The sequence below is a fragment of the Alosa pseudoharengus genome, unplaced genomic scaffold (genome assembly GCF_046254945.1).
Source record: "Alosa pseudoharengus isolate Yale_2024_CS ecotype anadromous, Long Island Sound unplaced genomic scaffold, YU_APseudo_1.1 YU_APseudo_1.1_scf_15, whole genome shotgun sequence".
Taxonomy (NCBI): Eukaryota; Metazoa; Chordata; class Actinopteri; order Clupeiformes; family Clupeidae; genus Alosa; species Alosa pseudoharengus.
Window position 1 is genome coordinate 11,382,090 of NW_027468620.1, and position 15,998 is coordinate 11,398,087.

General features: G+C 44.2%; 1 protein-coding gene across 1 annotated transcript; it reads left to right on the forward strand.

The window, feature by feature from the left end:
* The first annotated feature begins 200 nt into the window (after positions 1-200).
* On the forward strand, positions 201-9,010 carry paox (polyamine oxidase). Its single transcript, XM_076285532.1, has 7 exons — positions 201-551; positions 5,000-5,492; positions 5,621-5,820; positions 6,139-6,394; positions 6,739-6,851; positions 7,174-7,328; positions 8,333-9,010. Exons 1-7 carry the CDS (start codon positions 392-394, stop codon positions 8,489-8,491), a joined length of 1,536 nt encoding a protein of 511 aa, XP_076141647.1. The 5' UTR covers positions 201-391; the 3' UTR covers positions 8,492-9,010.
* Positions 9,011-15,998: the final 6,988 nt, after the last annotated feature.

The window sequence follows — 15,998 nt, forward strand, 5'->3', positions numbered from 1 at the left end:
AATAGGTCACTTTACATTAAAATGTTCCTACAGTGAAAATAGGAGTTGACTTGTATTGTAGCCAACTGTAATGACATTTTTCATAATAGGCCTATCAGAAAAAATATCTGACCCCCCCAAAACTGATATTTGCTGTCCCTGTAATTCGAACTATGCATCCAAGCAAATTACTAACTTCGATCACGTGATCACACCCGGAACACCGTGTCAACTTTCAATTCCACAAAGTGTCAACGCTGTCGGTAGCCTGTAAAATAATTCAGGTCTAAGAGGATAGGCTCAAAGTAGGCCTACATGCATGTGGCTAACGTTTCGAGTATAGGTTTAACTAAACTGAACTATCACTTTGTCACCCGTCTGCTACGAAAACCGAAGCGGTTTGCGACTTGCAATGGCTCCTCTTCCAAGTCTCGACGCTAAAATTGTTATAGTTGGCTGCGGGATCTCCGGGATTGGTGCTGCGCTGAAACTCACAAAGTATGGATTTCGGAATGTCCGTATTGTCGAGGCCACGGGAAGGAGCGGTGGAAGAGTACGAACGGGCAGACTTGGTGAGTTTTGGAGAGAGTTGGTGTCCTATCAGTTACGGTTAACCTGAAGCGGAAGTGGTGGATACAATTTGTGTCCTACTGTTATTTTGACATGTGAATGCACGACTCTTAATAAGCTTGTAAAGTGCACTGATGTTAGGGTTAGCATATGGTCAACTAACAGGCATCCAGTAGGCTGCCAATGAAATAGCAGCTTGCCAAAACTATCAGACTTAGTGTAATTTAAGGACAAGTTACGTTAAGGGCGACCTTTAGACAGCAGTGTTGCATCTTTATCTGTATTGGATCATTTTGTCGTTTTACAATGTATACTCTGGACTCTTTTACGCATCTAGTAGCAGATAGTAGCATCCATCAGGCAAGTCTTATTTAAATGAACTCCTGGTGTATTTACAAACTTTTCAATGCCTCGTTTTATTAATGGCCATTATTAGTGGGGTAATTTACGACATACAAGTTGGTACCATCGCGACTGCAGAGACTCACTAGTTTCTGACAGCGCTACTCGACCAGGGTTCGACCAAGGGAAAACAGGTTCTGGGAGGGTGTTTGGCTCGGGGTCATGGTGCAAAGGACCCTAGGGTGAAATTACTCCGAACCATCGCTTTAACTTAGAAACAGACGCTTTATTTATTTGAATAGACAATAGAAATACATCATAGGAGTGATAACATCAAAAAATCTAGACTGGAGTAACTCACTCTGCAACTGGATTATGGACTTACTTAACAGACCCCAGACTGTCAAATTAGGAAGTCTCTCCTCCTCCACTATCACCCTGAAAACTGGCGCACACAGGGCTGTGTGTTGAGCCCTCTGTCTACTCCCTTTTCACCCAAGACTGCTCCCCTGTTCAAGTTTGCAGATGACACTGCAGTGGTGGGCCTGATCAGAGAGGAGGACGAAACAGCATATAGGGATGAGGTGCACCTAGCTATGTGGTGTTGAACAACACTCAACACCCAAAAGACCAAGGAGATCATTGTGGACCAGGAGAACCAGGAGCAAGGCACACACCCTCCTCCACATCAGTGGTGCTGGTGGAATGTGTGTCTAGCTTTAAGTTCCTTGGGGTCCACATCACAGAAAATCTTTCTTGGTTTCCCAACTCCTCCAGTCTGGTTAAGACGGCACACATCCATGCCTTCACTTTCTACGGACCCTTAAGAAAGCACACCTATGTCCTAGAAATCTATTAGACTTCTACCGTTGTACCATTGAGAGTATACTCGCAAACTGAATCTCTGTATGTTACGGTAACTGCAACGCTGCATATTACAATGGCACTACAAAGAGTTGTGAAATCTGCCCAAAGGACTATTGACTCCCAACTCCCCTCCATCCACACATATCATAAACGCTGTACAAACAAAGCCAAATCTATTGTCAAGGATGCCACTCACCCAAACTATGGTCTTTTCAGTCTACTCCCATCTGGCAGGCCATACAGGAGCCTGCGCTCCCGCACCAGCAGGCTCAGGTACAGCTTCTTTCCAGAGGCTGTAACACTGCTGAACAAAACTACACCTCCTGTCTAGCACTTTAGCTGTTCACTGTTTATCTGTTTACTTTTTACTTCTGCACTGTTTACCTGTTTACATTGACTGCATTGCACTGTTTACCTGTTTACTTTTACTCCTGCACTGTTTCATCAATGCCCTTGCACTGCTAACACCCAAAACTACACAGTATACAGGTGCTGGTCATATAATTAGAATATCATCAAAAAGTTGATTTATGTCAGTAATTCCATTCAAAAAGTGAAACTTGTATATTATATTCATTCATTACACACTGACTGATATATTTCAAATGTTTATTTCTTTTAATTTTGATGATTATAACTGACAACTAATGAAAATCCCAAATTGAATATGTCAGAAAATTAGATTACCAATACAAAAAAAGTTTTTTTAGAAATGTTGGCCAACTGAAAAGTATGAACATGAAAAGTATGAGCATGTACAGCACTCAATACTTAGTTGGGGCTCCTTTTGCCTGAATTACTGCAGCAATGCGGCGTGGCATGGAGTGGCATCAGTCTGTGGCACTGCTCAGGTGTTATGAGAGCCCAGGATGCTCTGATAGTGACCTTCAGCTCTTCTGCATTGTTGGGTCTGGCTTATCGCACCTTCCTCTTCACAATACCCCATATGGGGTTATGGGGTTAAGGTCAGGCGAGTTTGCTGGCCAATTAAGAACATAAACCAGGTACTGGTAGCTTTGGCACTGTGTGCAGGTGCCAAGTCCTGTTGGAAAATGAAATCTGCATCTCCATAAAGTTGGTCGGCAGCAGGAAGCATGAAGTGCTCTAAAACTAGACGGCTGACAGCTGCGTTGACCCTGGACCTCAGAAAACACAGTGGACCAACACCAGCAGATGACATGGCACCCCAAACCATCACTGACTGTGGAAACTTCCTCCAGACTCTGGGACCTTGATTTCCTTGTTCAAGAATGCGACAGCTGAAACCCATGTCTTTCATGTCTGTGCGTGGTGGTTCTTGAAGCACTGACTCCTGCTGCAGTCCACTCTTTGTGAATCTCCCCCACATTTTTGAATAGGTTTTGTTTCATAAACCTCTCCAGGGTGCGGTTATCCCTATTGCTTGTACACTTTTTTCTACGACATCTTTTCCTTCCTTTTGCCTCTCTATTAATGTGATTGGTCACAGAGCTCTGTGAACAGCCAGCCTCTTTAGCAATGACCTTTTGTGTCTTTCCCTCCTTTGTAGGGCAGCCGTGGTCTACTGGTTAGCGCTTCGGACTTGTAACCGGAGGGTTGCCGGTTCGAACCCCGACCAGTAGGCACGGCTGAAGTGCCCTTGAGCAAGGCACCTAACCCCTCACTGCTCCCCGAGCGCCGCTGTTGTTGCAGGCAGCTCACTGCGCCGGGATTAGTGTGTGCTTCACCTCACTGTGTGTTCACTGTGTGCCGAGTGTGTTTCACTAATTCACAGATTGGGATAAATGCAGAGACCAAATTTCCCTCACGGGATCAAAAGAGTATATATACTTATACTTGTGCAAGGTGTCAATGGTCGTCTTTTGAACAACTGTCAAGTCAGCAGTCTTCCCCATGATTGTGTAGCCTACAGAACTAGACTGAGAGATCATTTAAAGGCCTTTAGAAGTGTTTTGTGTTAATTAGCTGATTAGAGTGTGGCACCAGGTGTCTTCAATATTGAACTGTTTCACATTCTAATTCACTGATATACTGAATTTGGGGTTTTCATTAGTTGTCAGTTATAATCATCAAAATGAAAGGGACACCAGGCAAGCCTGATGCTTTTTCTCTACGAAACTCCCCCTCGCTCGGTCTGAAGCTCTTTTCCTTTTCTTTGCGTCTTCCGTCAAGGGTTTTCGCTGCTTCTTCGCCGGCTCTGCCATTATACACACGTTTGCAACAATCTCTAGCGTTTCGTTAGCCTGCCTCTGTGCTGTAAACTGATCCTGCTTCGGTCGGCGGGTACGATACACTGAACTTGCAAGCGGGATATTCTTCCTACAGGCAGTAGGGGCGGGCGAGAGAGCCTTCATTCGCCCTGTAATGAGTCATTTAACCATATACCGACTTACGAAGATGATTAATTAACACGAAAACGTTGCCTGGTGTCCCTTTAATAGCCTAACACAGACTGTCCAAATAGCATTTAGGGATCATTATTTGTGTAGCTTAAAGTGAATCCTTACTCACATTGGTGATTCACATTGTTTATTATCACATATGAACATCACCTTATAGCCTAGGACTTCGAGACACGGGGCAAACTTCTACCACCATCCCAATCAATGAAATACATTCTAAGTTAAAACATACAGCACATGTTTTAACTTACAGCACATGTTTTAACTTAGAATTGTCACATACAGCAAACATCACCTCACCATCCGCTAGTTGCCTGCTGATTAAACAACATGTTACAATGCAAAAATGCTGTTTTCCCTTGATGAAAGTGAAACCGGAGTTTTCTCACAAACCAGATCGCATGGAAATATGTGCATTTTTCCTATGTGTAAACGGGGTCTTAGAAGCCATCTGTCGAGCTTCTAGCCACAGTACAGCATGTTTGTTGCAAACAAAATCAACGGATGCGTGCTCAGATGACGTGATAGACAAGGCACTGTTGCTCATCTGTCCATCATTGTACAAAACCCAATTTGATTGGTCCAAACAGCTCTGGTTTGGGCATAGTTGCTACACAACAGAATAAGTCCAAACCGAACTTCCCCACCTCAAATGTTGTGGACAGGGCTAAGTTCAGCTGGCACCTAGGCTAGGCGTTTGACGGAGTTCTGCCATAGCTTGACCCCAAGCAAAATTATATAACAATAGCATCCCAGTATTGTGTCATGTCTGTAATGATAACTGGTGTTCCAGTGTTGTGTTGTGGGTGTATTGGTACGGGTGGTCCTGTATCATGCTATCAGGCTTTGTCTGTGTCTAGGTAGTAACATTGTGGAGATCGGCGCCAACTGGATCCACGGCCCATCTCAGGAGAACCCTGTGTTCCGGCTGGCCTGCCACTACAACCTGCTTGACCCAGAGTCCATGACGGAGGAGAACCAGGCGATGGACGTGGGCGGCCATCCTCCCTTCGTGCCCAGCTTCCTGCGCAGCTCAGGGGGGACTGTGTCGGCGGAGCGTTTGGTGCCTGCCTTGGAGCTTTTCTCCCGGGTGCTGGAGCAAAGCCAGGGCTTCAGCCAGGGAGGGGAGCCCGTGGCCAGTGTGGGGGGGTACGTGAGGGCAGAGCTGCCGCGCCTGGCAGAGGAAGAGTGGCGTGGGGAGGAAGCGGGCACGCGAGACCTGAGGATGGCGCTGGCCACCACCCTGCTGAAGGTGGAGTGCTGTGTGAGTGGAACACACAGCATGGACGAGGTGGGGCTGGGGGCGTTTGGACTCTACCAGACACTGCCTGGACTAGACTGCACCTTCCCCAGGTGAGCATACACACACACACACAAAGTGCATCACAAGATCAACTATCTGAACAGGGTTTTCTCTTAGTCATCTTCACATCAACATCATGTATTGTGTATTGTATCCGTGTGTGTGTGTGTGTCCTCAGGGGCTTTGATGGGCTGATCGACTGCCTCATGAGTGAGCTCCCGAAGGGTGTGGTCTCCTACAACACACCGGTTCGCTGCATCCACTGGTCCGACGGCAGCGGAGCAAGCGACACACACTCAGATACACACCCTGTGCGGGTGGAGTGTGCCAATGGAGAGGTCTTTCCTGCTGACCATGTTATTGTCACTGTTCCACTGGGTATGTACTTGATACACACACACACACACATACACACACACTTGTATTCACTGTAACAACAACATTACATTCTTCCCCTCTATTCCTATAATCCTCTTCTTCGTCTTTGTATTTATTGTAGTAGTAGTATTATTTATGTTACTTGAAGAAGCACTATGCTACTCTCCTGGTTCCCTGTCTACCCCCTCACCTGCTGCACTCAGTCTGAAGGACGGCCTTCTTAAAATCATGATGATGGCAAAACAATAACATAATAATAAACATTAACATACTTATTATTATACTTATTACCTTAGTTATTCTTTTCCCCCTGTGTAGGTTACTTGAAGAAGCACCATGGCACTCTGCTGAGGCCCCCGTTACCACTGCACAAGCTGCACTCAGTCCAGAAGATGGGCTTCGGCACCAACAACAAGATCTTCCTGGAGTTCCAAGAGCCCTTCTGGGAGCCGCAGACCGAGGCCATCTACCTGCTGTGGGAGGACGAGATGCACCTGGCGGACACGGTGCCCAACGTACACACACACTGGGTCCGCAAGCTCTTCGGCTTCACCGTGCTGAAGCCTACCGAGAGGTGTACACACACACACACACACACACACAGACACACGGTGCCGCCTAACATACACCTGCACTGAGTCTGCAAGCTCTTTAGCTTTATCGTCCTCAAGCCAGCAATGAGGTACACACACACACACACACACACACACACACACACACACACACACACACACACACACACACACACACACACATATACACAGACTGTGTCCAATGTACGCACACATTGGGTTTGCGAGCTCTACAGCTTTCCCAAGCCTATAGAGAGGTCCACATGCACAGACCCCACTGTATATGTGTAACTTAAGGATTCCTAAAGTGTTTTTGTCTATATGTGTGTTTGTGTGTTTCTTACAGGTATGGACATGTTCTTTGTGGCTGGATCGCTGGTCATGAATCTGAACATATGGAATCACTCTCTGAGACAGAAGTTCTGAACACGGTCACACAAGTCCTGCGCAGGTTTACAGGTAACACACACTCTCATTTGCACACACTGACTGTTTGACTGTATGACTAAGTCTTCAGTTGGTACATTGGTATCTTCAGTGTGGCCATTTGGCGCCAAGCGGATACTCAGGGGATACTTTGTCTAAAACCTACGAAACGTGTGCACCTGCATGTGTGTGTGTCTTCATCTGGAAGTGCAGGTGCCCCATTTACCCCATATTTTGCACATTATGGATTAATATTTCTGCTACTGTTGAACACTCCATTTAAGCTAAATTTGGATCTTGTCATGTACTTATCCTACTTGTCAATCCAAACAAAGAATTCAAATGTGTGTATTAGGTATCCCTACGTTGAGTCCCAGTAGGATGCTGCGCTCTCAGTGGTTCCATGATGAATTCACCTGTGGCTCCTACTCTTACCTGGCTACCGGCTGCTCCGCTCGTGACACTCAACACCTGGCAGAACCACTACCTACAGAACACACACACTCCAGGGTAAGGACACACACACACACACACACACACAAACACACACACACAGCCAGGTAAGACTCGTACTCTTACCTGGCTACCGGCTGCTTTGTCCGAGACATACAACACCTGGCAGGACCACTGCCAATAAAACACACTCAAGGCTAAGAAGACACTGAAACACATACACACACACTGGGTCCGTAAGCTCTTTTTGCATTAACGTTACTCAAGCTCGTTTTACAGCACACAAGCCTACTGCGAGGCACACACTCCAGGATAAGGAGACACAGAACACACACACTCCAGGGTAAGGAGACACAGAACACACACACACACCAGGGTAAGGAGACACAGAACACACACACTCCAGGATAAGGAGACACAGAACACACACACACCAGGATAAGGAGACACAGAACACACACACTCCAGGGTAAGGAGAGACAGAACACACACACTCCAGGGTAAGGAGAGACACAAACACATACACACACATTGGATCTGTAAGTTATTTTTTTACCATACTCAAGCCTATTGCCACACAGATGCACACATGCTCACACACACAGACACAGACACTTCACCTGTGGCTTCCACTCTTACCTGGCCTCTGGCTGCTCCGCTCGAGACATACAACACCTGGCAGACACCTTCTAGGGCAGAGGTTCTCAAACTTTCTGGGACAAAGGTACACCAAAAGCACACACACATTATTATTATAGGCTATTACCAGGGGTATTCATTCTCACATGCCCATATTTGTTTTATACATACAGGTTTTTTGTTGCTAGAGCAGGCAGTTGAAAATGTTGCTTAATCTGACAATTGCAACATATCATACACCTTTGAACACCGTTTGAGAACCACTGCTCTAGGGTAAGGAGACACACATTCATTCACTCACTCTTCAGTCGTGTGTGTGTGTGTGTGTGTCTGTGTGTGTGTGTCTGTGTGTGTGTGTCTGTGTGTGTGTGCGTGTGTGTGTGCGTGTGTGTGTGTGTGTGTGTGTGTGTGTGTGTGTGTAGCCCCTGCAGGTGTTGTTTGCTGGTGAGGCCACTCACGGCTCTTTCTTCTCCACCGTCCACGGAGCTCTGCAGACTGGCTGGAGAGAGGCGGAGAGACTCATCACACACTACTCACACTCCTCCTCTTCATCCCCCTCTCCTCTCTCCTCCAAACTCTAATCCCTCTTCCCTCTGTCACACTCTCCCAGTCTTCTTCTCACCAGCTCTCTCCACTTCTCCAACCACTCCCTTATCCTCTTTTCTTCACCTTTTGCAATCATCTCCCATCTCCGTTTCTCTCTCTCTCTCTCCTTTTACTTTTTCATTCTCTTTCGCTGCTCTTGCTGTCTCCAACCAGTAGGTGGCAGACTCTCCCTCTGCTGTGCCTCTCTGCTCCTGAGCTCCAAGATCAGAACAGAGCCTTAGCCCTTAGCCATGATGCTCGCTGACCCTGTGTTTTGCCAAAGTCTGTTCGCAAAAGTCTGTTTGTGTAGAATCTCCAGTTATGTTTCAGCTGTTGTCCTAAAAGTCTGGAAGATATATTTTTGTTATCATTGATACACCATATCTAATGATCCATTTCAAAGCAATTGCACTAAAAAGAAATTCACTATCCTCTGCTTTGTATAAATATTTGATATAATAATATGTTATGAAAGTATACATGTCTGATTTTATATAAAACATTAATGAATGTAAGTGTGTGCATCATGTGTGATTCCTGTAAGGCATTCATTACAGTTTTTTCTGATTGCTTAAGCACATTTTTTGTAACTATGGCTTTTTTTGCAAAACTCTACACACAAATAGGAAAACCTTTAACCCAATCAGCAAAACATTGTAGTTATCTTGCAAAAGCTAACACACCTTGCTTAATTCTTCTTAAACCTGAATGAACCAAAACAAATGTCCAGATCAAAACAAATATTGTTTGCTGAACACAAAATCAAGCTTCAGACATTGCCATCTAAGGATACAAGGAAGTTTATTGTCACATGCATATAGTTACTGGAAGTAAGAAATGCAGTGAAATATGTCTGGTGTCAGCCTATTTGTGCATTTATGGGGGGGGGGGGGTAAAAGTGCAGTAGAAGAGGGGTTTAGTAGAGTAAGTGGCAAGGGCTGCATAAGAAAGGTGGGGGAGGATTGGGATTGGGGGGGCACCAACAAGGAGCACCCAAGAGCAACAGGGGCATGGAAAAACTCCCTTACCAAGGAAGAAACCTTGGGCAGATCCACGGCTCAAGGGGCTAACCCAACTGCCAGGGGTCTTGGTGTGTGTGTTGGGGGGATGACAAGGGAGATGGGATAGTGTGCTGTGTATGTGGGGAGAGGGCAGTGTGCAATATGTGTGTTGGAGAAGCTTCCTCATGAGACAATGTGCTGTGTATTGGGGGGGGGGGGGTGTACTGCAAGTATGGTGAAGGGACTTACTATTGCAAGCAGAGTACTGTATGTATGATGTATGTGAGTGATGACAGTGAAGATGTGTGTGTGGGCGGGAGGGGAGTGGAGCATTGACTGTGTGTGTGGGTAGGTGGGGGCAGTGTGCTGTAAGTATGTAGAGGATGTGTGTTGGAGAAGATCCTGAAGACAATGTGCTGTGTATGTAGTGAGGGGGGGGGGGGCAGTGTGCAGCAAGTATGTAGAGGAGGCTTACTGTAGCAAGCAGTGTGCTGTATGTATGTGTGGTGATGATGTAAGTGTGTGTGTTTTTGTGTGTGTGTGTGTGTGATGGGGGGGGGGGGGGGGGGGCAGAAAGGCTAGGCAATCAAGGACATGGGTAGATAGATGGAGGAGAAATCAAAAATAATAAATAAAAAGTTCTATGGAGATGTGCAAAAGTTGGAGAAAGTCAGATGTGTGTGTGTGTGTTTTGACGTGTGATGAAATAAGAAAATAAATAAAAGGTCTGTAGCATAGGGAGAGGGATGTAAAAGTGCTAAAAGTCATGTAGGTGTGTGTGTGTGTGTGTGGGGGGGGGGGGTCATGAGTGCTGAGGAGTGAATGAGTGCAAAGTCAGTATAGTGTGAGTTCAGAGTTGGGAAATGTTTGAGAGTGCTGAGGAGTGAATGTGTGCAAAGTCAGTATTGTGTGAGTTCAGACTTTGGATGGCCTGGGGATAAAAACTTCTCCTGAGTCTCTCAGTTCTGGCTTTGTGACTACATAGGCGTCTTCTTGATTTCAGTGGTAGGAATAATCCATTGTTAGGATGAGAAGAGTCCTTCAGGATCTTTTGGGCTCTTAGGAGTACTCTTCTGGAATAGATATCTTGTAGAGCAGGGAGTTGAGTTCTTATAGTACGTTCAGCTGAGCGCACTATACTCTCTGCAGAGTACTACAATCTCTAACTGTGGAGTTCCCATACCAGGTGATGATGCTACCAGTTAGAACACTCTCAACCGCTGAAGTGTAGAAGGCCTTCATGATGGATGTAGAAACTTTGAATTTCCTTAGCTGACGAAGGAAGTAAGAGTTGTTGTCTGGACTTCTTCAGAACATATTGAGTGTTAACAGTCTATGTTAAGTCTTCAGTAATGTGGACACCAAGGTATTTAAAACTTGTGACTCTCTCTACAGGTTGCCCGCTGATCATTAGTGGGGTGTAACTAGTTCTGCTGCTGCCTTCTGTAATCCACTACCATTTCCTTGGTTTTATTGACATTCAGTGTCAAGCTGTTAGATTGACACCACTATGCCACCTCATCAAACTGATCCAAGTAGAGCTGTTCATTGTTGTTACTAATCAGGCCCAAGATCACTGTGTCATCTGCAAACTTGATGATGGAGGTATGACTACTGTTGGCTTTGCAGTCATGTGTGTAGATGTTGTACAGCAGTGGACTCAAAACACAGCCTTGGGGAGCACCAGTGCTGATGTGTCAGATGTCAGACCCCCCACTCTAACCACTTGTAAATGGTTGGTGAGAAAGTCAAATATCCAGTGGCACAGGGTGGTGTTCAGTCCTAAGGCCTTCATCTTTGTGACCAAGGTGAGAGGTACTATCGTGTTGAATGCTGAACTAAAGTCAATGAACAGCATCCTCACATAATTCCCATTCCCCTCCTCCAGGTGAGTTAAGGTGGTGTGCATGAGGTTTGAGATGGCATACTCTGTAGACCTGTTGGCTCTGTAAGCAAATTGGAGGGGGTCGAAGGAGGCAGGGAGGGATGAGCAGATGTATTTCACAAGCTTCTCAAAACACTTCATCACTGTAGACGTCAGGGCTACTGGGCGGTAGTCATTCAGACATGATGGACTTTTTCGGTACTGGAACAGTAACGGACTGCTTGAGTAGGAACTCTCTTGAGCCAATGATGTGTTAAAGATATAAGTGAACACAGGAGCTAACTGAGCAGCGCAGGATTTCAAAACCCTGTTAGAAATGCCATCCGGTCCAGCAGCTTTTCTACAATTAACCCTCCTAAAGGCATTGCTCACATCGACCTCAGAGACACAGAAAGGTGCATCCTCATTTGCTTCACATGCTGCAGCTAGTGCAAGATAGTCTGTGTTTTTCATGTCAAAGCGAGCATAAAAAGCATTAAGTTCATCAGGGAGGGCTTTACTCACATTCATCATAGGAGGGGACTTTCTTTCAAAGCCAGTGATGGTTCGGAGTCCTTTCCACACTCGTGCTGGATCACCCTCCAAGAAATCAGCTTGTTGTCTATTTAACACTTCTTGCAATTCTGAAACCGCAGCATCTGTGTTGGCTTGTGGAGGAATGTAGACAGCGTTGAATATTACCGAAGTAAACTCACGTTAAACTCATCTTAGTCCCCTGATCTAAACTCTATAGGAAAACAGTGGGGTGAGTTAAAGAGGAGAATGCATAAGTGTGGATCTAGGAATCTGGACGATCTGGGGAGATTTTGTAAAGACAAACGGTCTTAAATCCCTTGCTTTGTATTCTCCTACTTTATGGGCTGTCATAGTAGAATATTACAAGCTGTTTTATTGGCAAAGGGAGGCTTAAAAAGGTATTACAAGCAGGGTGCCAATCAGGCTTGGAATTTCACCATTCTGGGGGCAAGGCCACTTGGCCTTCAGTTGGGCATATTTGGTGGGGGGCACAAAGGCCACATGTCAGGGCACCAAGGCCAAAGTTAACTATACAGTAGTAGGCTATAAAAATGATCAAAGTTGTATTTAGCCTATTCACTGCAGTAGACCTGCATCACTGTATGAAACATTACAAAAACATGAAACATGACATAACATAGAACTGTAAATCATCTGATCATCTAATATTTACAGATATCTAGGCTATATATAACATTTATTTTATATTTGGCCTGTTATGAAATCATGTATTGAACAATTTAAGCACAGCTCAGCTTTAAGAAACTCAAATAGCCTAGATGCATGCCATTTTGTGATCATTAAGGCTACTTTCACAAACTCTTAGTCAGCTGTCCTCTGATTTACCAATATCTAGGCGATATTTGTAACATTTATTTTGTATTTGGCCCGTTTTGAAATCATGTGGAACAATTTAAACACATTGTAAAACTTAAAGCCCAAATTTGGAGACATCCATGTATGTCGAACTTTACTGCAAATTCAAAACTGGATTACTCTGGAACGGCTAACTGTACAGGGGACTGCTTTACCTTTGTGTTCCGTAAGGTCTCCTGTTTATTCTGATATATGGTTTGTCATGTGTTAAAAGAAGGGTTCGTAAAGTATTCCACCGAGATGAATGGGTAGGGAGATCATGGGACGCAACCTTCAGTAGAATGTATGATTAAATTGAATTATATTATTTAGGCTACTTTTCTCGCGAACCGTTCAACACAGCAATTATCGGCTAACATAGTTTAAAAGCTGAAAAAAGCTCTTTCGTGTGATACTTGTGATGTCTGTGTGATGAATAGGCTACTTCGCCAGTAGTTCAACTGAGAATGGGTGATTTTGGACGCACTTTCTTTCTTGCGCTGTCACTTTCTCCACTGCGTAAAAGACTAAATTAATTTTATTTAGCACAGGCTAAATAAAATCGCTATTAGGACGTAAAGCAGAATATTGAAAGAAGGGGGCACCAAGGCCACCGTGGCCTGTAAACCTCTGATTTTCAAAGGGGCCTCACGGCCAACGCAAGGGGCTACGTCGTGGTCGCCGTGAAATTCCTACCCTGGTGCCAATAATTGTGAGCGACGTGTTTTTGTTAAAAATATTTCTTTTTTTTTATTAGATTTTCCTTTTTCTCAAAATAAATTTGCTTCCCTTCAATGTTGGATTTTTCCTTTTTTTTCATTGTGAGATTACAATAAACAGATTATTTTTTATACCAGTTTTTAGTCAACTTTAGCAGAGGTGCCAATAATTCTGGAGGGTACTGTAGGGTTGACATGATTTGTAAATCAGCATTCTTTTTTAATTCACATTTTACAAAGTGTCCCAACCATTTAAGAATTCGGGTTGTACAATGTTTTTTTTTTCTTTCATTCCACTTTAGTTTAGGGGACAAATGTTAATGGTAATATTGTGGGTACCGAAGGTGAGGCTGTATGTTTAGGGACAGGGGCCCGTTGCACAAAAGTTTGGCGCCAAGCAGATACTCGGGATACTTTGTCTAAACCTACAAAACGTGTGCCCCATTTACCCCATATTTTGCACATTATGGATTAATATTTCTGCTACTGTTGGACACTCCATTTAAGCTAAATTTGGATCTTGTCATGTACTTATCCTACTTGTCAATCCAAACAAAGAATTCAAATGTGTGTATTAGGTATCCCTACGTTGAGTCCCAGTAGGATGCTGCGCTCTCAGTGGTTCCATGATGAATTCACCTGTGGCTCCTACTCTTACCTGGCTACCGGCTGCTCCGCTCGTGACACTCAACACCTGGCAGAACCACTGCCTACAGAACACACACACTCCAGGGTAAGGACACACACACACACACACGTGACTCATACTCTTATCTGGCTAAGAATTCAGGTTGTACAATGTTTTTTTCTTTTCTTTCATTCCACTTTAGTTTAGGGGACAAATGTTAATGGTAATATTGTGGGTACCGAAGGTGAGGCTGTATGTTTAGGGTCAGGGGCCCGTTGCACAAAAGTAAGATTAAGACATCCAGGATAAGTGACTTAGCTGAGCTCAATGAATCCCAAACAAGAGTGTCCAGGCTTAATTGGTTGCACAAAGACCAAGCCAGGATGAGCAGACACGGATTCATCAAGCCAGGCAAAATCAATCCTGGATAAGTGCGTGCTCATGGCTCCCTCAAATAGACCCCGCCACCAATCACAGATTCACTGATTCACCATGGCATGATGAGGCTTACTTTTCCACGCCAGAGGCACAAATCCCCATGAATACGAGGAGTTAAAACACATAATTAAAAAGAAAGGGCGACATCGCCACAGTGATAAAGCAAAGAGAAAAAGCGTGGCAAAGTATTGCTGACCGCCTGAATGCGTAAGTGCACAATTACATACCGCTCAGCTGAAACATCACAATTACAATCCAAATAGTTCATTCACATCTCCAAAAACGCAGTTGTAGGCCTACTATGAATCAGTTGAATTTTTAATTGAAATGGACTGCAGATATGAGTAAAATTGTGTAAATGTAACTCCATCAGACTGTATAACTCTTTGATAAATAGATGAGCTAATAATAATAATAATAGTAATAATAATAATGACAACTTTAATTTATATAGTGCCTTTCAAAGGACCCAAGTTTTTTTTTATTGAATTTAAATTTGGCCTCTTATGATGTTTGTGCTGTATACTGTGTGTATACAAGCTTGCAGGGAGGCTACTGCATCATTCATCTGTTAATTTGATGTGTATGGATTTGTTCTGCATTTATTTGTGCAGACATGCAGGATATATTATATACAGACCTTTGAATGTGTATCTATCCTTGTGTTGTATACTATGCTTTGTGCTTTCCATCTTGTAGAGTCACTGTGTGACTTCAGTTTTGAAAGGAGCTGATGGTTTACCTGTATTGTTTTATCCTTATTCAATAAAGGAACATAATGTTACACTTTGATGTATTTATATTTATGGGATGTGTATTTTATACGACAGAGTATTAGGGCCACACTGAGGAAGAAAGAAAAAGTCATACATTTATGAGTGGTTCTTTCTGCAGAAAAGATGCATTTTCTTGCATATAAGTATAAGTATATATACTCTTTTGATCCCGTGAGGGAAATTTGGTCTCTGCATTTATCCCAATCCGTGAATTAGTGAAACACACTCAGCACACAGTTAACAGAAGCACACACTAATCCCAGCACAGTGAGCTGCCTGCAACAGCGGCGCTCGGGGAGCAGTGAGGGGTTAGGTGCTTTGCTCAAGGGCACTTCAGCCGTGCCTACTGGTCGGGGTTCGAACTGGCAACCCTCCGTTAACAAGTCCGAAGCGCTAACCAGTAGGCCACGGCTGCCCCCAATATTCTTTTTACAGTCCTGAGACTTATGACAATGTGATGCTGATGTGCCAAAAGATTAATTATGTCCTTGTTTGTGAAACCTATACTGAAGTACAATTCCACTAAATGCTCCACAGCCCTCATTTTAATAACTGTCTTCCTCTAAAACAATGGGTTACAATATTATGACTTTATTCTCGAAGTCTGTGAATTTTCTTTTTCTCTGTGGCCCTAATATTCCGTCATTTTATTTATAGCCTTATAGTCTATGGGAAACTGTAAATT

Coding starts and splice junctions, on each gene's coding strand:
- paox (XM_076285532.1), top strand. CDS start 392: ATGGCTCCTCTTCCAAGTCTCGACGCTAAAATTGTTATAGTTGGCTGC. Junction 5,821..6,138: donor TATTGTCACTGTTCCACTGG/GTATGTACTTGA, acceptor CCCCCTGTGTAG/GTTACTTGAAGAAGCACCAT. Junction 6,395..6,738: donor GTGCTGAAGCCTACCGAGAG/GTGTACACACAC, acceptor TGTTTCTTACAG/GTATGGACATGTTCTTTGTG.